This window comes from Gymnoscopelus microlampas (assembly GCF_963454915.1).
Source record: "Gymnoscopelus microlampas genome assembly, chromosome: 13".
NCBI lineage: Eukaryota > Metazoa > Chordata > Actinopteri > Myctophiformes > Myctophidae > Gymnoscopelus > Gymnoscopelus microlampas.
This window is the reverse complement of record NC_139950.1, coordinates 40,153,410-40,178,280: the sequence shown is the minus strand read 5'-3', so window position 1 is coordinate 40,178,280 and position 24,871 is coordinate 40,153,410. Positions and strand designations below refer to the sequence as shown.

The 24,871-nt window shown below is 44.6% G+C and overlaps 1 protein-coding gene across 7 annotated transcripts in view; it reads left to right on the top strand.

Annotated features, from left to right (window-relative positions):
- The window catches only part of mymx (myomixer), a 55,476-nt gene that overhangs the window by 20,693 nt on the left and 9,912 nt on the right, over positions 1–24,871 (top strand). For 6 of the 7 annotated variants that reach the window (XM_084076990.1, XM_084076988.1, XM_084076993.1 and 3 more), the window contains 14 exons: positions 2,729–2,889; positions 3,031–3,127; positions 3,991–4,140; positions 5,311–5,460; positions 7,031–7,287; positions 12,389–12,524; positions 13,319–13,516; positions 14,333–14,589; positions 17,497–17,632; positions 18,393–18,590; positions 20,548–20,700; positions 22,122–22,339; positions 23,155–23,338; positions 24,274–24,435. In XM_084076990.1, coding sequence (XP_083933116.1) covers positions 2,729–2,889; positions 3,031–3,127; positions 3,991–4,140; positions 5,311–5,460; positions 7,031–7,287; positions 12,389–12,524; positions 13,319–13,516; positions 14,333–14,589; positions 17,497–17,632; positions 18,393–18,590; positions 20,548–20,700; positions 22,122–22,339; positions 23,155–23,338; positions 24,274–24,435 — 2,457 coding nt within the window. The remainder of the gene's footprint in view (positions 1–2,728; positions 2,890–3,030; positions 3,128–3,990; positions 4,141–5,310; positions 5,461–7,030; positions 7,288–12,388; positions 12,525–13,318; positions 13,517–14,332; positions 14,590–17,496; positions 17,633–18,392; positions 18,591–20,547; positions 20,701–22,121; positions 22,340–23,154; positions 23,339–24,273; positions 24,436–24,871) is intronic. The other variant, XM_084076989.1, reaches the window with a different exon arrangement.

The following is a 24,871-nucleotide window of genomic DNA, read 5'->3' as shown; positions in this document are numbered from 1 at the left end:
CAAAGTGCGGTTTGCAGCGCTCCGCTGGAGATGTTTACAGTGGAGGGCAAAGCCACGGAAGGCTGGAGTCGGAAGCAAGCAAGCGTTCGGGGGGGAGTGGACGTCATAGCGATGGTTATCAGCCCTCCCTGTCAAATTCATTAGGGCCGCTTGTTATGCTTGCTGTTTGAATACATAAATAGGTTGATAATGTGCCCCTGTGCTTATAAAATGATTGGCATGTTAGTAAACGATGTTAGACTTCTTCAATTTACTGCATCTCCTGTAGTACCGGTGTGGAAGGCAACACTTTTCCCTCAGCCGGGCCCTCTGACTCACTTCTTCTGTAAGCCGAGTCAGAGAACGCCATGGTTAAATTAAAACTACTCCATAAAACACCATTATTAATGTCCGCTTTGTGCCGGTTGGCCGTTGTATGAATGTAGGGATTTCTTACGTTTTTCGATGTGCAAACCACACTGACAGAAATCTTTCGCCATATTATTTGTCACAGAGTGCTTTCCGCTGCCAGGTCTGTTTTTACTGGCAGGTGGGAAAGACGTTATGTTATGCAGGTGAAGTATACAGGATGTGCAGCATTAAAGCCGGATTTATACTTATAGTCGTGCGCTGATGCTGCACGCCCCAAAATAGCCGATCTACAAGCTCACAAGTGAGCGTAGATCTGCAATTTCTGGTGCGCAACGAAGTAGATCAAATGCTTCAGTCGTACATTTACGTGGAACAAGAAGCATTATATCTTTTAACTCGTACTCGTATACGTGCAGTTAGAGAGCAATGATTCAGGAGTACCCGACTTGGTGTCGGCTAGTCCACACTCTCGCATTGCATTGCATATGGCATCCGGTTCTTGTTAGAATTGTTCCCAATGTCATGCACACGACATTGAAGATACCGTAAACTTCGGACTATAAGCCGCGACTTTTTTCCCATTTTTCGACCCTGCGGCTTATATAACGGTGCGGCTTATCTATGGATTTATATAGCTAACGGCCACTAGGGGACCTCCTAAATCTAGGGATTTTACACCCGCGGCTTATAGTCCAGTGCGGCTTATATATGTACAAATCATTCAATTTAGCTGCTGCGGCTTATATTCAGGTGCGGCTTATAGTGCGAAAATTACGGTACATTGATTAATTCTAGGGTTGGGAATCACCAAGGACCTCACAATATTAATATTCAATAATATTCAATATTATCACGATTCTTGCGGCACGATTCGATATGAGCACGATTCTTCGATGTTATACGAGTCTGCAATGCATTGCTACAGTATTTGTATACAATTTTAAACAATAGCCATATTATAAAAATAATAGTACATTAATACATGTATAATTATGTATTTAATACTAATTATTATTAATCATTAATAGTAAAATAAAACATTATTTTTGTTAAAGAATCGATACAGATCTCAACCCACACACACACACACGTGAATGACGATTGTTTTGCTGAATTGATATTTTTCCCCAACCCCTAATTCATTCTGTGGTTCTTGATCGTCGTGTGATGTCAGATGACCCTTTGCAGTGGACTGCAGCTGGTGTGTGAGCACACAGTCACTCTCAGGATGTCATAGTCTGTCACTGAAGGAGTCCAAACCACACGCTGCTTCCACTTTGGAACCGCCCGCCGGTGCACAGGCCTTCTTGTACCCAAGCGGTCGTAAACAGAGCTTAGTGGCTGCTGACATCTCTCGTATATTTCTACTGTACACACAGTACTGACCTTACCAGTGTCCCCTCTGCATACTGTAGCCTTGGACGGAGTCGGAGTGGACGGCTATGGAAATAGAAATCACTGAAATAATACTAATAACACTGCTATTTAAGGAGAGTGGGGGGATAAGGGAATGAAGAGTTTTAAGGCGTGCATTTACAACCGTAATGGTTCTTCTTAGTCATCGGAGTGGTATAGCACATGTCAGTAATCTGGCAGGGATTTACATGTGCTTTCATAATGCAAGAGTATAGCTTTCTTTTTTTTTCCATCCTCTGTCTATTTTGTATAATAATGTCATCATTGTCAAACAAGAGAAAAAGCAGTTCCCTTATTTTTTCTGTGCTGTAATCTGGTCTGGCAGTTTTCCCTGAGAATAACCCATTTTCATATAGCGTGATCAGCGCAGTTTGCAAGCAAACTGTCACGTTCAAATCAGCAAGGCTTTCATGGCATTTGCACGTTTCATGATGTGACTGGTGGATAAACTGACAAGAAAGGCAAAACATTGCTCTAAAACTATTCTGTTGGATTCTTTTCTTTTTTTTAACCCATTAAGACCAGGAATGCATCTGTGTAACCACTTTAACCATTATTTTATACTTCGGCTATTCAAAAATAGCAGATCTACAAGCTCATATAGCGCGGCACCGAGTGCCGCGCTATATGAGCTTGTAGATCTGCTATTTTTGAAAAATCATGAAAATGAGTGCAAAACTTTGAATGTATATATTTTTTTATGCAAACATTCTTAACTCAAATCTTTGCTTCTGGGGGTCCCTGGAACAACATATTTTGAGATGGGGGTCCGCGGCCAAATACATATAATTTTGGGGGTCCTTGGACATGAAAAAGTTTGAGCAACACTGATATTATAGCAACATACAGCAAGTGTTTCAAAAAACTGTTAGGGTTTAGAAGACATTATGTAGAATCGTACATAAGGTTTTATCTCAGGTTTTAATGGGTTAAAAAGCCTTTTGCTCTTTTGTCTCTCTAGAACAACCGCGACTGTGTGAGCGGCGGCGGCCGAACACCGGCGAGCGGCCAAGGCGAGGAGGAGGAGAGGCAATCAGCAAGCCACGCCCCTTTACCCTCGGGAGACGCCGGCCCCACCCGCGTGGATGATGTCATGGTCGGACATCAGTCAGACTGGGAAAGGTGACATTTCAGCCTGCATGGCCTCCCTGCTCTCTCTCTCTCCCTCTCTCTCTCTCTCTGTCACTCTCTCTCTCTCACTCTATCTGCCCCTCTCATTATGTAAGTCATAATTGGAGTCACATGTCTGCATTTACTTTGCAGCAGGAAACCCAGAGTGGAGCCCAAACTCGCCGCCGCCCCGCCAGGCCACCCACAGCCTCACGCTCAGCTTCAGAAGTTCACCGTCTCCGCTGACAAGGTGACTTGTCCCTTCGCCAAGTACACTGCATTTCCTCGACACTGAAAAAAACCTATTAGCTTTCTCACACATGACCGTATGTATGTTCCCCCCAGACCATAGAGTGCTTCACAATAACAGTCTGTACATTCAAACCTTAAATGAGATGACTTTCCATTAAATGTTCTTGTGTGACCTCAACATAAAAACAAACTCATAAACCTAGTGTAAACCCTTGCCACATGTACGCATCATGTATTACACCATTATTATGCAACAAGGCACACGGTAAATCTGGTCCATAACTATTAACAGTTAAGATGTGCTAATTATTGAATCGGCATGACTCTTTGAAAGTGCGTGCGTGCGTGCGTGCGTGTGTGTGCGTGTGTGTATGTAATGTGTGTGTATGCAGGGACGTCACAGGCTCTCAGAAGGTGGGGGGGATGGACTTTCGGTGGACTATACCCCTTATTTTACACTTTGGCTATTCAAAAATAGCAGATATACAAGCTCATAGCGCGGCACCGAGTGCGTGTGTGCGTGTGTGTGCATGCATACATGCGCATTGTGTGCGTGTGTGTTAGTGTGAGAGAGAGAGAGAGAGAGACAGAGAGAGAGTGTGTGTGTGTGTGTAAGCAAGCACTTGTGTTCTCGTGCTTCCTAATTTCCAGGAATTGTCCTGTTTTTTGTTTTGCAAGAGCTGAGTATGTTGGGTGGGGACGGGAGGCATTGGCTGTAGGAGCCAGGATGAGGTAGAATGTCTGGATCCTGTTCACCGCCAAACCGTTTCCTTTGGCTTGGGTCTCTCTAAATGTCACCTGTCTCATAGTCCTATCCCTCACATCCGTCCTTTCTCTTCCTCCTATCCCTCACCTTGACAGACCCTGTCCTGGCTGAAAGACAACGTTGCCATGGCGACACAGGTGTGCTCCATGGCCAGGTTGGAGGGACTGGACACGGCCAGGAGGTGTCAAGACGCTCTGGAACAAGAGATCCTCTCCAACAGAGCCAGGATAGAAGTGGTGAAAAGGGTAAAACCTCTCTATTTCTCTGGAAATAATCACTGAGGTAGCAATGTCTAAAACCTACATTTATTTAAAAACAATCGTGTCCCTTTGAGATTATTTTTCTTTGCAATGACAAAATGAAATTTCATCCAAGCCAGCCTTGGTTAACTATAAAAATAATATCAAATAATGTGTTTGGCCTCCTGGTGGCGCTATAAAAGGCAGATGTGAAAAATGCAGGGCAAAGGTTTTTCCTTGGCCTCTAGGGAGTGCACATACAAAGTTTGACACAGATCGGTGCAGTTATAGGTAAAAACACGAATCGGCCAGTTATAGCGCCGCCATGAGGCTGATTTGAAAATTTTCAAGTGGCCTTTCTTCGTCGGCCTAGTGGGAATGTGCGCGTGCAAAATGTCACGGAAATTGCACGCTGTGTTCATGATTTGAGGCATTTTGTTCAAATGTTCACGGCGCAGTCCTGCAAACTAGCCAATCAGGATGGAATATGAAAATCACACCCTGTGTGAAGGTAGCGGCGCCTTTGATACATTTTGTCATCGATATGTGTTTATAATGTGTTTATAGCCACGTGTCATGTGAAGCTTGACCAATCACTTTGTTGACTTACGCACCTGACCAATCAGAACGTTGACGTACGCACACGGACAAAGTCAGGTATAGAGCGGCTAGCGCCGCTAAAAATCTATTTTTTTAAAAAACCCATTTCGTTTAATGATTGTAGAGATACTGAGTACCGATTCGCGTGACGTTTGGACAAAATCTGTTGTAGTACTGTCCATTTTTTTTTATTGCAAAGATCGGCCTCCTGGTGGCGCTATAACAGGCCCATGTGAAACATTTGGGCCAGAGCTTCTGAATTGGCATCCAGGGAGTGTGTGTGCACATTTTCGCTGTGATCAAGCCAACGGTGCCGGAGATTACCTGCTCACAGACGGACGGACGGACGGACACACGGACAGACGGACAGACTGACAGGGTGCAAAACATACTCTCTCACCATGCCTTTCAGCCTGGCGGAGACAATAAAAACTAACAAATACAAAAGGGTCTTACCCACTGGGCTATATATGGCCACCCTTAACCAAAAGCACTAGTTTAGATGATGTAATTCCATCAGTTCTCAGTCATCATGGCATCATGTTCTCATCAGTTCTGTACCCGTCTGTCCCTCAGGAGGGCCGTGGGTTGATCCGCGCACAGCACCCCGGCAGCGCCAAGATCGAGGAGTTCCTTGGCCAACTGGAGGTCCTGTGGGAAGAGCTGCGGCGCAGGCACCAAAGGAATGCTGTTTTTCTGCAGGCTTCAGAAGAGCTGGGTTTCAGGGTAAGGTCCTCGTCGAGCTCATATTCATAAAGTTTTCCCAGAATAGGAGTTTCTCATAAGTCATAATGAGGTAAGTTGCTTATTTCTTAACCCATTTAGACCGGGGACGCATCTGTGTTTCATTTTTAGATTTCTTTGGCTATTCAAAAATAGCAGATATACAAGCTTGTAGATCTGCTATTTTTGAAAAATCCTGAAAATGTGTGCAAATCTTTGAATACATATATTTTTAAACCGAACATTTGTAACACAAATCTTTGCTTCTGGGGATTCTACAGATGTTTTCTAAATCCTAACAATTTTTTTGAAACACTTATGTTGGTATATATATCAGTGGTTCTCAAACTTTTTCATGTCAAGGGCCCCCAAAATGATATGTATTTGGCCACGGACCCCCATCTCAAAATATGTTGTTCCAGGGACCCCCAGAAGCAAAGATGTGAGATAAAAATGTTTGCTCTAAAAAATGTATATATATTCAAAGATTTTCAAAACTTTAACTTTTTTTTTTATAGCCAAAGTATAAAAATATGAATGAAGTGGTTACACAGATGCGTTCCCGGTCTTAATGGGTTAAGCTGGAGTGTAATTTATGGGTGTGACGGATAATCTTAGACTGGTATTCCTCATTTGAGAGCGTGTTAGTGGCTCAGGGCCTGAGCTGTACACACACACACACTCCCAGTTAGGAGCTCAATTACTTTAGCTTTTTACCACCTTAATTGGCAGAGCCTGTAAGGTATATATCTTTAACAATTCAAAGCGGTTGATCCAAAGCATATAAATTGCTCAGCCATATCATTTAATTATGGGATGGAAAGAGACTGCAAATCCCCCCAAATTGAAGACTGGGAATAAGTACAAGTGTTTTTTATTGGAACAGGAGTTATTCAGGTCAGGGTCTACCTCCAGAGTCTTCAGCGTGTTTAACTTGTGTTTATTTAAAGCCAAATTGTCCTTTATTGGACTTTTCGCACATAACATCATGACCAGCTTTTCTTCTTTTGTCTTTTACCTTAACCCATTTAGACCGGGAACGCATCTGTGTGTCATTTTAAGATTTCTTTGGCCATTCAAAAATAGCAGATATACCAGCTCATAGCGCGGCACTCGCTGCTATTTTTGAGCTATTTTTGAGCTTGTAGATCTGCTCTTTTTTTTTTTTTTGTGAAAATTTGGGCAAATCTTTTAATAATATATTTTTAAAGCAAACTGGGGGGTCCCTGGAACAACATAATTTGAGATGGGGTCTGTGGCTTTTTCAAAAAACTGTTTTAAAGGATTTAGAAGACATTTGTAGAATCCCAGAAGCAAATATATTATTCAAAGATTTGCACAAATCTTCAAGATTTTTCAAAAAAAGCAGATCTACAAGCACTCTGTGCCGCGCTATGAGCTTGTATATCTGCTATTTTTGAATAGCCCAAAGAAATCTTAAAATGCGTTCCCGGTCTTAATAGGTTAATTCACCCACAGTGGTTTAAACGGTTAACGTGCTTCTCCTCAATACCTTTTCAACGTTTCCTTGCCTCCTGTCTCAGTGTCTTGTTCTATACGTTTCTCCCTATAGGCTGTAAAAGTGCTGCAAGCTCTGGGCAGCCTGGAGGCCTGGCTGGAGTCCGTGGAGTTGTCCATGAGAGAGTCCTCCCTAGCGGGGGACCCCGAGACCATGAGCATGGCCGAGAGGGAGAGCTGTCTGCTGGAGCGAGAGGTGGCGGCGCGCAGCCTGGAGCTCGGCACTCTGAGGCAGGAGGTGGACAGGCTCCGGGGCCAGAGTCACCCCCACGCACAGGGCCTGCCAGCCCGCATGGAGGAGGTCGAAAGGAAGTGAGTGCTCGCTCACCCAGTGGTGGTGGAAGAAGTATTGGGCAGTGGTGGAAAAAGTACTCAGATATTTGACAGTAAAAGTAAAGTAAGTAAAACAATATAAAAATACTCTGTTACAAGTAAAAGGCCTGTGCTCAAAATGCTACTTGAGTAAAAGTACCAAAGTATTGGCATGAAAATATACTTAAAGTACCAAAGGTAAAAGTACTAAAATGTTTGAAAATAGCCTATGTATAAAATAGGGCTGAAGTGGTTAATGTACGTTTTATAATGTAATCATTTATATCTGCAAAGTAACTAGTAACTAAAGCTGTCAAATAATTGTGGGGGAGTAGAAGAACTGAAAATTGGAAATACTCCAGTAATGTAAAGAATACCTAAAGTAAAATTGTACTTAAGTACAGTACTTGAGTAAATGTACTTAGTGACTTTACGCCACTGGTATTGAGATTTGGGAATTAAGTAAAAGTAGCAATACCATGGTGTTAATATACTTTGTTGCAACTAAAGGTCCTGCATTGAAAATCTTACTTACGGTACTTACTATGTTTATGTTACTTATCTAACTATATAAATGGCGAGCAACTTCCGCACCCTCGGTGGCGACACCCCACAGCTCTGTTATCGAATAAACAACGCACCGCCAGACCACATGTCGCCTACTGACTCGCCACGGCGGCCGCGCTGAATTTACGCCTCGCGTAGGGGACATCTCACTGCTCACTACACCGTTTCCACCGCGCAACATAATTAATTCTACTCACCAAATGTCGGACAAAACGGAAGGGGAGCCCGCTTCGTACCGTTTACCGTGCGCACGACCTCATCACCACAACAGCAGGCAGCCGCTGCGGGGTTTTTTTCCTTTTTTTCCAAACTTTTTTTTTGGTCACCATTTTCTCCAGGCACCATTTCTGGTGTAACGTCGGGTGTTTCTTTTCACCAGCCAATCACCTTTCACGTTGCCACGTCCGTTGCCACGTCGCGCTGACGTACGCTAAACAAGCGCTGCCGTGCGCACAATGCAAACGATCCCAAAGGCGCGCAAAAATAAGCCGACCATTGCTTAGACACAAACTCAGACCTGGCAACGCAGCCTACGCCAATCATGTGTGAGAGATCTACAAGCTATGGGGCAGAGACGCCACCGTATCTTAGCAACAACTACAGCGCTCACTCTCATTGGTCGTGTCACGCTAAGAGCAGTCTCCAGACAATGGCATCGCAGACAGCTTGCTGTTACTGCTGTAGCCATCACAGGCAGTTGCAGCACGACGGACAGGGCGCTGTGATAGCTGCCATGTCGCTAACGCTAACCTGGTTGTCATGCCTGCAGCGGCTGTGCAATCACTTTGTCAACAATGCACGTTCGTGTGGTGAATGTCTATATTGCTGCTCAGTTCGTCCATTGTAGATGGTGTATGTTTGTGTGTGTCTTCTGGAGAACTATGTAGCTCCACAGCAACTACAGTAACTAACGTAATGGCAGGACCGCCCCGTGCAACGCATGTTAGGCTGCATTATGGTCATGTAGTAATTTCAGATAATTTCGCTCCGATTAGAGCAGTGTTTATCAACCCTTTCACGCCCCCCCCCCCCCCCCAAATACACGTACTTGATCTGGGACCCCCCCATTCTGTTTGACTCCGTTCCACAAGTAAATATTGTGAAAATAGCCGATCTACAAGCTCGAAACGCCTCACGTTGACAGGCTTTGTAAGCTTGGAGATCGGCTACTTTCTACATGATTGCCTCTTTCTTACATTCTTTGCCAATGTGGCCCATGTTTTCATAGCATAGTTTATTGACTACTTCTGTTGCAGAAATGGCCATTTCCTTTACTTTCGGTTTTTTATTGTCTCCGCCAGGCCGAAAGGCATGGCGCAAGACTATGTTTCACCCCCTGTCCGTCCGTCTGTGATAGCTAATCTCTCACATCGTTGACTTGATCGCAGCAAAATAACAGCCCGATGTGGAGAGTCAGTCAGAGCTGGATAAACGACGTGAAATGTGTCAAAAGGAGTCTGTACGGCTGTCGATAAATGAACACATGACGTCGGTGGGAGAGGAGATATTGTGTCTTTTGGACAAACAGCAGCGTGGTGCTGATGTTTGTTGTGTGAAGCAGCTTAATGTCAGAGTGTTTGTGTTGGAGCGCCTCAGTGCGGCTGCAGAGTTCATGTGCAACCTCTTCCAGAGAGACACAGAGACACTAGAAACTCTGCTGGGGAACAAAAACACTGCTGGGCATTGACTTTCCTATGGACATTGATCTACACACTGCAGCTATATCTGCTACACACACAACATCAAACTACACACTGCAGGTATGATGCTGCGTTTGCATTACAGCCAGCATGCCAGCGTAGTTCCCATATGGTTTCAAGGTGGGCTAAACCATATGGACCCCATGTCAGCAATGTCAGCGGCATCCACTTCAGTCCCAACTGCGATGCCCATGCAGGCTATAAGTAGCTTCTACCTGGCCCTTAGGTGGGCCCCAACTAGCCATGTTTATGTGGGACCAAGGCGGGTCCTAACTGGCTTTGCCCATGCAGGCTTTAACTGGGTTCTACCTGGGCCCTAGGTGTACCCTAACCAACCACAGTGCAGTGCCCATCGCTCCAATTGTTGTGACGTCAGGGCTCTCAATACTGCACATTGGTGGAGGAGGAGGGGCCGCAGGGCGACCGCACACATCGCTGAACCAATGGTAGCCCACGGATGTTTCCTCTGTGGATTTACAATCTGCCCCTCTATGCCACATATCATCCGCACTACAGGGTCTTCACTGACCGAGCCACGGCCCCACTGACCCTCATGACGCTACGCCACTTAAACGTGCGGCAGCATGCGCTGGGTTGCCAGGTTTGCACAGCCTGCGCCAGAAACAAGCAACCACCTTCATGAAAAAAAAAAAAACACCGAAATGGTCCGCAATGTTCCAGGGGTGTCCCCGCGCGTCCCAACACTCCACAGGGGGTCAGTGGACCATCAGGGGGTCCGCGGACCCCCTGTGGACCCCCTGAAACATAACAAATATTATTTCTTCAAATTTTTTCCTTTTTCAAAAAAACTTTTCCACAGTTTCACTCCGGCGATTTGGCTCCCCCAATATACACACGGCCACGCTGGGCCCCGTGCGCGGCTGGGGTTGAGGGGGGCGTAGCCCCCCGAAACTCTAGTGTAACATAAATATACTAGCAAAAGTCAAAGTAAATGAACATTTCTGAACCATATATATCATGTACTATTATTATTAACCACTCAAGCCCTATTTTATAATTCGGATATTTGAGTTGAAGTATAAAGTATCAAGAAATTGAAATACTCTACAAAAGTAAAAGTACATTGGAATTGTACTCCAGTAACAGTACTTGAGTAAATGCACACGCTTATTTTCCACCACTGCAAAGGGGTTTTGCGGAGGAAGTCGTCTGACAAACGTCGTCACAGAAGATTCATGTTATGGACGTGAACGTTGCAGACCCTACACTGTGGTCGTGGTGTTCGCTGTGGTCAGGAACTTTTTGTCAGTGTTTCCAAGTGGCTACAGAGTTATGTTTGCCATTACTCTATGATATACAGTGTACAGTGTATCAAACGTGGAAGAGGTTATTCATAAAATCCAAAGTTATATTTATTTAAGAAAAACACTATTTTTGAATAGCCAAAGAAATCTAAAATGACACAGATGCGTTCCCGGTCTTAATGGGTTAAAACGTCTTCATTTTTTACTTGGACAGAATAATTCCCCATGTGCTCATTCACAGCGAGGCAAAAAAAGTTGACTCATTTGAGACGTATCGTGACATACACTTCACCCGCGGGTTGTCAGTGTATGTCAGAGTCACTCATGCCATGTTTTCCGAGTCGATGCCCGGCTCTCTTTGGCGAGGCTCACGTTGCCTCCAGAGAAGGGCAAGTAAGTTGGCGCGTTGGCAACGCCGGTCGGTTTATTGGACGCACCTATGTCTATAAACACAAGACCAGACTCTGTAAAGGACACCTAGCTAACCAAAGAAAATAAAGAAAAGGAAAGAGCTCCGGTTAACCCATTAAAACCGGGAACGCATCTGTGTAACCACTTTAACCATTAGTTTATACTTTGGGCTATTCAAAAATAGCAGACATACAAGCTCATAGCGCGGCACCAAGTGCCGCGCTATGAGCTTGTAGATCTGCTATTTTAGAAAAATCGTGAAAATGCGTGCAAATCTTTGAATATATATGTTTTTTAAAGCGAATTTGTTTTACTCAAATCTTTGCTTCTGGGGGGTCCCTGGAACAACATATTTTGTGATGGGGGTCCGCGCCCAAATACATATCATTTTGGGGGTCCTTGATATGAAACAGTTTGAGAACCACTGATATTATAGCAACATAAGTTTTTTAAAGGATTTAGAAGACATTTATAGAATCCCCCAGAAGCAAAGATTTGAGTTACAAATGTTCGCTTTGAAGAATATATATTCAAAGATTTGCACAAATTGACATGAATTTTTCAAAATAGCAGATCTACAAGCTCATAGCGCGGCACTCGGTGCCGCGCTATGAGCTTGTACATCTGCTATTTTTGAATAGCCAAAGACACAGATGCGTTCCGGGTCTTAATGGGTTAAGTGTTTCCAGGGCGAGGGTGTGTTAGGATGGAGGTGCGGGGGGGGGGGTGGGGTAAGTGACAGACCCTTGTACAGTGTGCGGACGCAGGTACGAGCTCTCCCTCTCTCACTCAACAGCTGTGAGACAGTTGGGATGACATCACTAGTTGAACCCTGGCCTGCACACGAGTGGCCACAGCTCAAGGCTCATTTGTTGTGTAAAAAAAAAAAGAAAAAAACCTTGTCACGTCGCTGCTCCATTTGCAACCTCTAATATAAACTCTGGGTGGGCAGGGTTCTTTCATGCCCAGCAGTTGTGTATATTTACAAGACATTATGATGTATGAATTCCTTTAGAGGAGCGGCACTCTTGCGTGACAAACGGTTCCCCTCGTTGCTGTGATGTGGTTCCGATGAAAGGAAGCGGTGCCTGTATTCCTGGTTACAGACAAACACTTGAGGTGCGCGGGGTTATTAATGTCACACTGCTGTCTCTCCAGGTACCACAGCGTCCAGAGTGCTTTGACCCTGCAGAGCTCCGAGCTGCAGGACACGCGCATGCTCACTGAGTTCCTGGAGCGCGTGGAGCTGGAGGAGAGCCAAGAGTTCCGCGGGAGTCATTACGGCCTGGGACAGGTGAGATGTTTCCTCATCTTCTTACTTTGGGGATGTTTGAAATGGTATAATCGCGAGTGGCGGCGCCATGAATCGTGAGCTTGTAGAGCAGCTGTTTTCGCTGCATGACACAGGCACGCGAAGAAGTATAAGTCATGTACCTGACAGTATGAGACACGCTCTGACTTCACTTTACAGCTTATTTCAGCATTTCCTTGAGCAAGGCACACATAATCCAGATTTTCACGAGGAGTTTGCTGTAAAGAAGACCGTTTCTTGGTCAAATTGCTTTCTTAACTAGCCTGGCTCCAGCCACCTGAATCGCTATCCACGCTCAGGGGTCTGGTGACATTAATCTAACCGGGCCAATGGGGATGATCTAGTATGAACCAATCGCCAAAGAGTCCCACTTTGGCCACACCCCCATCTCAGAAATCGTCTGCACTGAGAGGGCTTTCAGACTGAATAATGGAGTGAAACGAAATGAAAATTCAGGCTGAGTGTCAGGCTATTTCTTAATTAATGTTAAGGGGAAACAAAACATATAGTCGCCAAAGACTGGAGGCTTTGTGCGGTCAAATTATAATAAATAATGATCCTTTATAAACAAGCCCATAACTGCTCTAAAGCCTTTGCATTTGGCTTCAATTTTGTGTGTGTGTGTGTGTGTGTGTGTGTGTGTGTGTGTGTGTGTGTGTGTGTGTGTGTGTGTGTGTGTGTGTGTGTGTGTGTGTGTGTGTGTGTGTGTGTGTGTGTGTGTGTGTGTGTGTGTGTGTGTGTGTGTGTGCACACACATGCGTGCGTTTGTATTACAGCCTCTCCATAGTGACATTACCTCAACTCCCACCTTGCTGGGACTCCCAAGTAGTGGGGGTGGGGTGCCCCTGATGGAGAGCATGGGAGACCCCCCTGTGGAGGAACTGCGGGAGGCTGTGGAGATGCTCAACGACACGGTGAGAGAGAGAGGCCGCTCACAGAGCCACGACCTGGCCATCCACCAGCTCCTGAGCAAGGTACAGTACACAGATCGCTGATATTACTCTCTAGATCCTTGGTTCTCATAGTTGGGGTCCGGGGCCCCCTAGGGGTACTTGAGGGGGTTCCAGGGGGTCCCCAGCTAAATGATGGACAGGAACCATATGGACCCTTATGGGTCTGTAACTCTGAGAGTGTACAAATGGAACCAAATGGACCCGTTAGGGTCCATTTGGTTCCATTTGTACACTCTCGGAGTTAAATTAACATCGATTTCACAATATGAATTGGGGTCCCAGAGGTATAAATGCCATTAAATGGAGATCTGCTTTTTTTTTTCTTTATCGTGAAAATTTGGGCAAATCTTTTAATAATATATTTTTTTAAGCGAACTGGGGGGTCCCTGGAACAACATATTTTGAGATGGGGTCTGTGGCCAAATACATATCATTTCGGGTGGTCCTTGACATGAAAAAAGTGGGAGGACTATCTAATATTATAGCAAAAAAAACTGTTAGGATTTAGAAGACATTTGTAGAATCCCAGAAGCAAAGATTCGAGTTACAAAAAAAGATTTGCACAACTTTTCACAATTTTTCAAAAATAGCAGATCTGCAAGCTCATAGCGCGGCACTCTGTGCCGCGCTATGAGCTTGTAGATCTGCTATTTTTTAATGGCCCAAAGAAATCCTAAAATGACACAGATGCGTTCCCGGTCTTAATAGGTTAAATCACCCACAGTGGTTTAAAACGGATAACGTGCTTCTCCTCAATACCTTATCCCGACGTTTCCCTGCCTCCTCCTGTCTTATAGTGTCTGTTGTTCTATACACATACGTCTCTCCCTATATAAGGCTGTGAAAGTGCTGCAAGCTCTGGGCAGCCTGGAGGCCTGGCTGGAGTCTGTGGAGTTGTCCATGCGAGAGTCCTCCTTGGCGGGGGACCCCGAGACCATGAGCATGGCCGAGAGGGAGAGCTGTCTGCTGGAGCGAGAGGTGGCGGCGCGCGGCCTGGAGCTCGGCGCTCTGAGGCAGGAGGTGGACAGGCTGCGGGGCCAGAGTCACCCCCACGCACAGGGCCTGCCAGCCCGCATGGAGGAGGTTGAAAGGAAGTGAGTGCTCGCTCACCCAGTGGTGGAAGAAGTATTGAGCAGTGGTGGAAAAAGTACTCAGATATTTTACAGTAAAAGTAAAGTAAGTAAAACAATATAAAAATACTCTTTTACAAGTAAGAGGCCTGTGCTCAAAATGCTACTTGAGTAAAAGTACCAAAGTATTGGCATCAAAATATACTTAAAGTACCAAAGGTAAAAGTACTAAAATGTTTGAAAAAAGCAGATCTACAAGCTCACAACGCGTCGCGATGCGACGCGTTGTGAGCTTGTAGATCTGCTATTTTCAAATAGCCTATGTATAAAATAGGGCTGAAGTGGTTAATGTGTTTTATAATGTAATCATTTATATCTGCAAAGTAACTAGTAGCTAAAGCTGTCAAATAATTGTGGGGGAGTAGAAGAACTGAAAATTGGAAATACTCCAGTAAAGTAAAGAATACCTAAAGTAAAATTGTACTTAAGTACAGTACTTGAGTAAATGTACTTAGTTACTTTACACCACTGGTATTGAGATTTTGGAATTGTGTAAAAGTAGCAATACCATGGTGTTAATATACTTTGTTGCAACTAAAGGTCCTGCATTGAAAATCTTACTTACGGTACTTACTTAGTAACATAAATATACTAGCAAAAGTCAAAGTAAATGATCATTTCAGAACCATATATATCATGTTATTGGACTATAATTATTATTAACCACTCAAGCCCTATTTTATAATTGAAATACTTTACTAAAGTAAAAGTACATTGGAATTGTACTCCAGTACAGTGCTTGAGTAAATGCACGCGCTTATTTTCCACCACTGCAAAGGGGTTTTACGGGGGAAGTCGTCTGACAAACGTCGTCACAGAAGATTCATGTTATGGACGTGAACGTTGCAGACCCTACGCTGTGGTCTGTTCGTTCGTTCGTTCGCTGTGGTCAGGAACTTTTTGTCAGTGTTTCCAAGTGGCTCCAGAGTTATGTTTGCCATTACTCTATGATATACAGTGTACACAGTGTATCAAACGTGGAAGAGGTTATTCATAAAATCCAAAGTTATATTTATTTAAGAAAAACAATTTCACTTCATAAAGTGCATAAACCACAAAAAAATAATATTGTATTCATAGCACTCGATTTTAACTCTTTAAGACCGGGGAAAGCATCATTTGTGTCATTTTAAGATTTCTTTGGGCTATTCAAAAATAGCAGATCTACAAGCTCATAGCGCGGCACCGAGTGCCGCGCTATGAGCTTGTAGATCTGCTATTTTTGAAAAATCGTGAACATTTGTGCAAGTCTTGGAATACATATTTTTTTAAGCGAACATTTGTCAAATATTTAGTTCCAGGGACCCCCCAGAAGCAAAGATTTGAGTTTCAAATGTCCGCTTAAAAAAATTTAAAAATCAAATATTTGCAGAAATCTTCATGATTTTTCCAAAATAGCAGATCTACAAGTTTGTAGATCTGCTATTTTTGAATAGCCAAAGAAATCTAAAATGACACAGATGCGTTCCCGGTCTTACTGGGTTAAAACGTCTTCATTTTTTACTTGGACAGAATAAATTCCCCATGTGCTCATTCACAGCGAGGCAAAAAAGTTGACTCATTTGAGACGTATCGTGACATACACTTCACCCGTGGGTTGTCAGTGTATGTCAGAGTCACTCATGCCGTGTTTTCCGAGTCGATGCCCGGCGGCTCTCTTTGGCGAGGCTCATGTTGCCTCCAGAGAAGGGCAAGCGAGTTGGCGCGTTGGCAACGCCGGTCGGTTTATTGGACGCCACCTATGTCTATAAACACAAGACCAGACTCTGTAAAGGACACCTAGCTAACCAAAGAAAATAAAGAAAAGGAAAGAGCTCCGGTTAACCCATTAAAACCGGGAATGCATCTATGTAACCACTTTAACCATTAGTTTATACTTTGGGCTATTTAAAAATAGCAGACATACAAGCTCATAGCGCGGCACCAAGTGCCGCACTATGAGCTTGTAGATCTGCTATTTTTGAAAAATCGTGAAAATGCGTGCAAATCTTTGAATATATATGTTTTTTAAAGCGAATTTGTTTTACTCCAATCTTTGCTTCTGGGGGGTCCCTGGAACAACATATTTTGTGATGGGGGTCCGTGCCTAAATACATATCATTTTGGGGGTCCTTGATATGAAACAGTTTGAGAACCACTGATATTATAGCAACATAAGTTTTTTAAAGGATTTAGAAGACATTTATAGAATCCCCCAGAAGCAAAGATTTGAGTTACAAATGTTCGCTTTGAAGAATATATATTCAAAGATTTGCACAAATTGACATGAATTTTTCAAAATAGCAGATCTACAAGCTCATAGCGCGGCACTCGGTGCCGCGCTATGAGCTTGTACATCTGCTATTTTTGAATAGCCAAAGACACAGATGCGTTCCGGGTCTTAATGGGTTAAGTGTTTCCAGGGCGAGGGTGTGTTAGGATGGAGGTGCGGGGGGGGGGGTGGGGTAAGTGACAGACCCTTGTACAGTGTGCGGACGCAGGTACGAGCTCTCCCTCTCTCACTCAACAGCTGTGAGACAGTTGGGATGACATCACTAGTTGAACCCTGGCCTGCACACGAGTGGCCACAGCTCAAGGCTCATTTGTTGTGTAAAAAAAAAAAGAAAAAAACCTTGTCACGTCGCTGCTCCATTTGCAACCTCTAATATAAACTCTGGGTGGGCAGGGTTCTTTCATGCCCAGCAGTTGTGTATATTTACAAGACATTATGATGTATGAATTCCTTTAGAGGAGCGGCACTCTTGCGTGACAAACGGTTCCCCTCGTTGCTGTGATGTGGTTCCGATGAAAGGAAGCGGTGCCTGTATTCCTGGTTACAGACAAACACTTGAGGTGCGCGGGGTTATTAATGTCACACTGCTGTCTCTCCAGGTACCACAGCGTCCAGAGTGCTTTGACCCTGCAGAGCTCCGAGCTGCAGGACACGCGCATGCTCACTGAGTTCCTGGAGCGCGTGGAGCTGGAGGAGAGCCAAGAGTTCCGCGGGAGTCATTACGGCCTGGGACAGGTGAGATGTTTCCTCATCTTCTTACTTTGGGGATGTTTGAAATGGTATAATCGCGAGTGGCGGCGCCATGAATCGTGAGCTTGTAGAGCAGCTGTTTTCGCTGCATGACACAGGCACGCGAAGAAGTATAAGTCATGTACCTGACAGTATGAGACACGCTCTGACTTCACTTTACAGCTTATTTCAGCATTTCCTTGAGCAAGGCACACATAATCCAGATTTTCACGAGGAGTTTGCTGTAAAGAAGACCGTTTCTTGGTCAAATTGCTTTCTTAACTAGCCTGGCTCCAGCCACCTGAATCGCTATCCACGCTCAGGGGTCTGGTGACATTAATCTAACCGGGCCAATGGGGATGATCTAGTATGAACCAATCGCCAAAGAGTCCCACTTTGGCCACACCCCCATCTCAGAAATCGTCTGCACTGAGAGGGCTTTCAGACTGAATAATGGAGTGAAACGAAATGAAAATTCAGGCTGAGTGTCAGGCTATTTCTTAATTAATGTTAAGGGGAAACAAAACATATAGTCGCCAAAGACTGGAGGCTTTGTGCGGTCAAATTATAATAAATAATGATCCTTTATAAACAAGCCCATAACTGCTCTAAAGCCTTTGCATTTGGCTTCAATTTTGTGTGTGTGTGTGTGTGTGTGTGTGTGTGTGTGTGTGTGTGTGTGTGTGTGTGTGTGTGTGTGTGTGTGTGTGTGTGTGTGTGTGTGTGTGTGTGTGTGTGCACACACATGCGTGCGTTTGTATTACAGCCTCTCCATAGTGACATTACCTCAACTCCCACCTTGCTGGGACTCCCAAGTAGTGGGGGTGGGGTGCCCCTGATGGAGAGCATGGGAGACCCCCCTGTGGAGGAACTGCGGGAGGCTGTGGAGATGCTCAACGACACGGTGAGAGAGAGAGGCCGCTCACAGAGCCACGACCTGGCCATCCACCAGCTCCTGAGCAAGGTACAGTACACAGATCGCTGATATTACTCTCTAGATCCTTGGTTCTCATAGTTGGGGTCCGGGGCCCCCTAGGGGTACTTGAGGGGGTTCCAGGGGGTCCCCAGCTAAATGATGGACAGGAACCATATGGACCCTTATGGGTCTGTAACTCTGAGAGTGTACAAATGGAACCAAATGGACCCGTTAGGGTCCATTTGGTTCCATTTGTACACTCTCGGAGTTAAATTAACATCGATTTCACAATATGAATTGGGGTCCCAGAGGTATAAATGCCATTAAATGGGGGTCCGTAGCCTAATGCATGTTAAACTGGGGGTCCTTGAAATTAAAATGGTTGAGAATCACTGCTAGAGAGCAGCCATAAAAACCTTCTCTTATTGGGGTCCCTGGCTTATCTTTTAAAATGGGGGTCCGTGGGGTAATAAGTGTCAATTTGGGGGTCCTTGACATGAAAAAGTTTGAGAACCACTGCTCTAGATAGTCTCGACATGTAACTGTAACCGACCACAAAGAGCGATAGTTCATCAAATAGATGGTCAGAATAAAGTTTTCTCCGTTACAGTGATCTCACATGAAGTTCAGTACGTTCAAGATTCCAATACATTTAAGTTTCTCCTTTTTTTTGCCACAAACAGCAGCTGCATGGCTGCACAGACCAATAGAGTAAACATCTGGTTTTCTTTTGTCTGTGGCTGCTGGCTTTAATAGACCCCAAATAAGCCACCACTCCCTGCTGCTATTGGTCATTTGGTGTTTTTATTTTATTTATTTTGGGCTAAAAAAGGCATGTATATCAAAATATCCATGAATATGCTTGTCCATAGAGGATAACCAGTGACAGTATTCAAAACAGGTCTTTCCTAGCAGCATCTTCAGTGGGAAAACAGATGATGACTAGTTTAGTAATACAGTGGTTCTCAAAATGGGGTCCGGGGACCCCCAGAGGTCCTTGAGGGGGTCCCCAGCAAAATTAGTTAGTATAGCATCAGTATAGCAGAATCAGTTGAACCACTTTAACCCTTATACGTCGGGTTTTGAAAATAGTAGATCTACAAGCTCACAATGTGTCGCAACGTGATGCTTTGTGAGCTTGTACAGTAGATCTATTTTACAACAGCTTGAAAAAAATAAATCTTTTATGGGGGTCCCTGGCACAAAATATTTTCAGATGGGGGAGCGCATTCAAATACATACATTTTTTGGGGGTCCTTGACATGAAAAGGTTTGAGAACCACTGGTGTTATTGATGCTATAATGCATTGGTTCTCAAAGTGGGGTCCGGGGACCCCCAGTGGTCCTTGAGGGAGTTCCAGGGGGTCCCCAGCTAAATGATGGATAGTTAGGAACCAAATGGACCCTTATTTTTATTTTATTTATTTTTTTGTTCTTTATTTACCCAGGGTAGTAGCTGAGCACAAGTGCTCATTTTCAGCAACGCCCTGCACATAGAAACACACAGACAGACAGACACATTAAAACCTGGGAGCTGACTAGTACAACCACAGTCTTATACTGTTAGCCACTACGCAGCTCCACTGGAGCAGTTGGGGTTCAGTGCCTTGCTCAAGGGCACTTCAGTGGTGTTGGGGAAGTGGTGAACATTCACTTCCCCACCCAGACTTTTCCTGCCGGTCCGGGGATTTGAACCGGCAACCTTCCGGCAACGAGGGCGCTCCTCTAACCTTTAGGCCACCACTGCCTCAAAATGGGTCTGTAACTCAGAGAGTGTACAAATGGAACCAAATGGACCCTAACGGGTCCATTTGGTTCCATTTGTACACTCTCAGAGTTACATTAACATTGATTTTACAATATAAATTGGGGTCCCAGAGATAGAAATGCCATTAAATGGGGGTCCCTAGCCTAATACATGTCAAACTGGGGGTCCTTGAAATTAAAAAGTTTGAGAATCACTGCTACAGTATAATGATCATGTTCTCTGCCCCGGCCCATGCAGCATACCAGTCTGGCGGTGCGGGTGGAGGACAGCGTGTGCCGCAGCAAGGCGCTCAGCGTGGACGTCCTGGAGAGGGAGACGGACATGGCCGTCAAGTGCGAGCCGGACCGCTACGGCCTGCAAGACCTGCAGGAGCTGCAGGACCGCCTGGAGGTGAGGGCGAGGAAAACACCAACATTGCGATCACACCGCCGTAAACATTTAAGCGGCGACGCAGCGGTGTGTTAATATGATGCCGTATTTTCCGTCGGTTTGCGGAGCCGAAGCCCCTGGTGTTTAGGGGAAGCCCCCCTCCTCCCCTGTGGTCTCTCTCCTACTAACACATTGTTCCACAGTCTGTTTCCTGTTGTGCCAGATTTTCTCACATCCAGCGAGAGGGCCGGCCAGACCCCGGCTTTGTGCGCTGTTTAATTTATGATATAAACTGCACCATGCAAACACACGCACACACACACGCACGCACACACACACACACACACACACACACACACACACACACACGCACACACACACGCACACAGAGCGTGCAAATGTTTATTATTCACCAAGGATATTTGTTTATGTGTGTGTGAGTCACTGCTCAGTGAATGTTAACTGTATGTGTGTGTGTGTGTGTGTGTGTGCGTGTGCGTGCGCACCCGCGTGTGTGTGTGTGTGATACAAAGGTTCTATTTGGTGGGGTGTGTGTTGTATATGTCTCTGGGTTTAGGGGGTTAGAGAGTTGTGAGTCATCTTTGGGCAGCGTTGTGTTTATCACACGCACGCACAGCTGTCTGGACTTGATACCATTGAAGAACAGAAATGACCTAATCTCCCCATTCTGAAATAAGTGTGTCGTCAGCGGACAGGCATCCGCTACTCTGTGTTCCTGAGGCTAACCATAGCTGAGAAACATTATAAAGCATCGCTCCCATTGAGGCCTTTATGCTATTAACCCATTAAGCCCTGGGACGCATCTGTGTCACTTTTTGATTTGAGCTAAAAAAAAGCATTATTTTACACTTTGGGCTATTCAAAAATAGCAGATATACAAGCTCGTAGCGCGGCACCGAGTGCCGCGCTACGAGCTTGTAGATCTGCTATTTTTGAAAAATTGAGAAAACGTGTGCAAATGAATATATTTATATTCTTTTAAGTTCTTTTAACTTAAATCTTTGCTTCTGGGGGTCCCTGGAATATATAGTATTTTGAGATGGGGGTCCGCAGCAAAATACATTATATATAATTTTCGGGGTCCTTGACATGAAAAAGTTTGAGCACCACTGATATAGAAACATACGTTTTTCAGAATACTGTTGGGATTTATAGGAGACATTTGTAGAATCGGCTTCAGGTCTTTAATGGGTTAATTACTGCCTCGTCAAACGGAGAGAGAGAGAGAGAGAAACAGCCAACATTGCTTTCTAGCTATAGAATGCTGGGCCATATGCAGACCATATGGGTGTCTTCTGCACATTATGCATAAAGCTAAGGGGATGAACTCATGCTTAGAGATCCGATTGCCAAAAGCCTATCTGACTGATCCCTGGGATGATGAGACGATGATAGGCTTTTTTTATTTTGATTCTCTGCAGATTGACTATGAGGTCATCGGCGAGGAGGTGAAGGAGACGGAGCGCCAAGCCTCGCGGCTGGAGGAGCTGTGCCCCGAGAGGGTGAGCGCTCTGGGGGCCAAGATCCGGGCGACCCTGCAAGGCTGGACGGAGGTGGGCAGGAGCATGGCGGAGAACAGAGGGAGGCTGCGCGAGTTCGTTCAGCTTCAGGACTTCTTCAGGAGCTACCTCGCCATGATGTAAGCAGGGGGGCACGGAGGATGACCCAGCCCCCCTCATGGGGGGGGTCACGGACGCTTTCATAATCCCACTCCACTTCCATAGAACATCTGCCCCGATAATATATATATTCTTGTAAAGAACAGGATGTTCTTGCTGTCGAGCCCCGGGGTCCCTCTGGTGAAATATGTCATTTTTTTGTTGCTGTGCTGAGAAGGCCAGTGTTAGTATCCTGGGTCAGGCCTGTGTGACAAGGGTGTCTGTGCAGTCAGTGGATCTGGTTATTCTCATGTTTATTGTGTGCATGGCCTTTCTCACAACTCTCTTCTCCCGGCCAGTGGTGTAAAGTAACTAAGTACAATTTTGAGGTACACTTTACTGGAGTATTTCCAATTTTCAGCACTTTTACTTCTACTCCACTACATCTCAGAGGCAAATATTGTATTTGCACTTTTACTCCAGTACAATTATTTGACACCTTTTGTTACTAGTTACTTCACAGATTTAGATTATTATCACAAAACATACATTAACCACTTCAGCCCTATTTATATTTAGCCATTTGTAGCCAAAATAGCCGATCTACAAGCTCACGATGCGTCGCGATGCGATGCATCGTGAGCTTGTAGATCTGCTATTTTCAAAAGATTTGTATACATTATGAACTTGTGAAATGGGACATTCTTCATAACGAGTACTTTTACTTTTGCCACTTTTAAGTACATTTTGATACGAATACTTTTGTACTTTTACTCAAGTACATTTAGAATTTTTTGTACTTCTACATTTGAGTACTTATTCCACCACTTCTCCCGGGCCCTCAACCCCCCCCCAGCTCGTGGACAGAAGACACCCGGTCGTGCATTTTCTCGGACGCCGCTTTGCATCTTGGGAAAGACGGACAGGAGTCGCTGGCTGCGAAGCTGGACCTGCAGATCGAGCAGAGGTTTGTGGAGTTTGATGAGCTGGCTGCCACGGGGAGAGACCTGCTGGACACAGAGCACCACCTGGCTGAGATGGTGAGAAGGTTCTCCTACTCACTTCATATGGTTCACAAGTTGATCTTTATTCATTTATTTTACAAGCACTTTTGTGATATTATTATATTTGAACAATGGCGTGAAGTAACAAAGTACATTTACTCAAGTACTGTACTTGAGAAAACTTCAAAGAATTTGGGAAATCTTTACCTATAATAATAATAGGACCAAAATAGGGATGCCAGGTTGAAAGTTTCTGTGGGTTTCATAAATATTTTACCAATGGGAAAGTATTAACTTACCGTATGAACTAAATAAATAATAACTATATTTTGATCTATTGGAACACATCAGGGTTTTTTTCCCATTTCCCGAAGAGTAAGGTAAAGTAAAGTTTTGGATATCCTGTACAAGGTTTCCACCCGACAGTAACAATATTATATGACGTAATTTATAAACAATTCCCCCCGTAAAATCCCTCTCATATAGAGCACCGAAGTCTAATGTAATTTAAACATCCTACCTGGTTTGCGGTTTCCCACCCCCGTTCTGAATTCCCATAGACGTGTTTAATATCGCGCCAAATAAGAACTGTGTTCCAAAAATAAACTAATGATCCCGGCGGTTTGACTCTTATGGATATGAAGCATCAACTGACGGTGAGAAAACGCTAATGTGACTTCCCCGAATTAGTTAAATTTTCGCCACAAACAGACTATATCAAATATAAGTGACTGACTATCATAAACGATACAGAGCCTCCTCCCTGACAATATCGCAGAGACAGTTTGTTTATTTTTGGACCACAATTCTTATATGAGACGATTCTAAGTCTATACCCACACTCACTCTCCTTCCCTCTAGTCTACCGCATGATTCAATTTAACACCCAAAATCAGATCCTACAGGTAGAATAGGCCACTTCCATCAGCCATCAAACCCCTGACATGCTGCTCCTTCCACACCTCCTGCAGGTCCGAGAACGTATGGAGGAGCTGAGGAGCATGCTGGCATGGATCTCGGTGCACTGGAGGGCTCAGAAACAACAGTGGCTCCTCAAGACGAGGAGAGGGGAGCCCTCCTCACAACATGACAACATCTACTCAGAGACCACGGTCTGCACACCACTCACACAGGTATAGATGAACATGGCAGCCTTTTTAATCCATTATAAGACCGGGAATGCATCTGTGTCATTTTAAGATTCATTTGGCTATTCAAAAATAGCAGATATACAAGCTCATAGCGCGGCACCGAGTGCTGTGAGCACGCGTTATGAGCTTGTAGATCTGGAAAAAAAAATAATTATGTGGAAAATGTGTGCAAGTCTTTGAATACATATATGTTTTAAAGCAAAATTCTTTTTACTCCGATCTTTGCTTCTGGGGGGGTCCCTGGGACAACATATATTGAGATGGGGGTCCGTGGCCAAATACATTACATATCATTTTGGTATTGTATATTCTCCTCAAAACGTTCAGTTGCTCAAGCTTCGTTCAAACGTTAGTCAATATATGATGACACAGCAGCACGAAGGCTCGCTATTATTTTTGCAGCTGCTTTTTCTGTTAT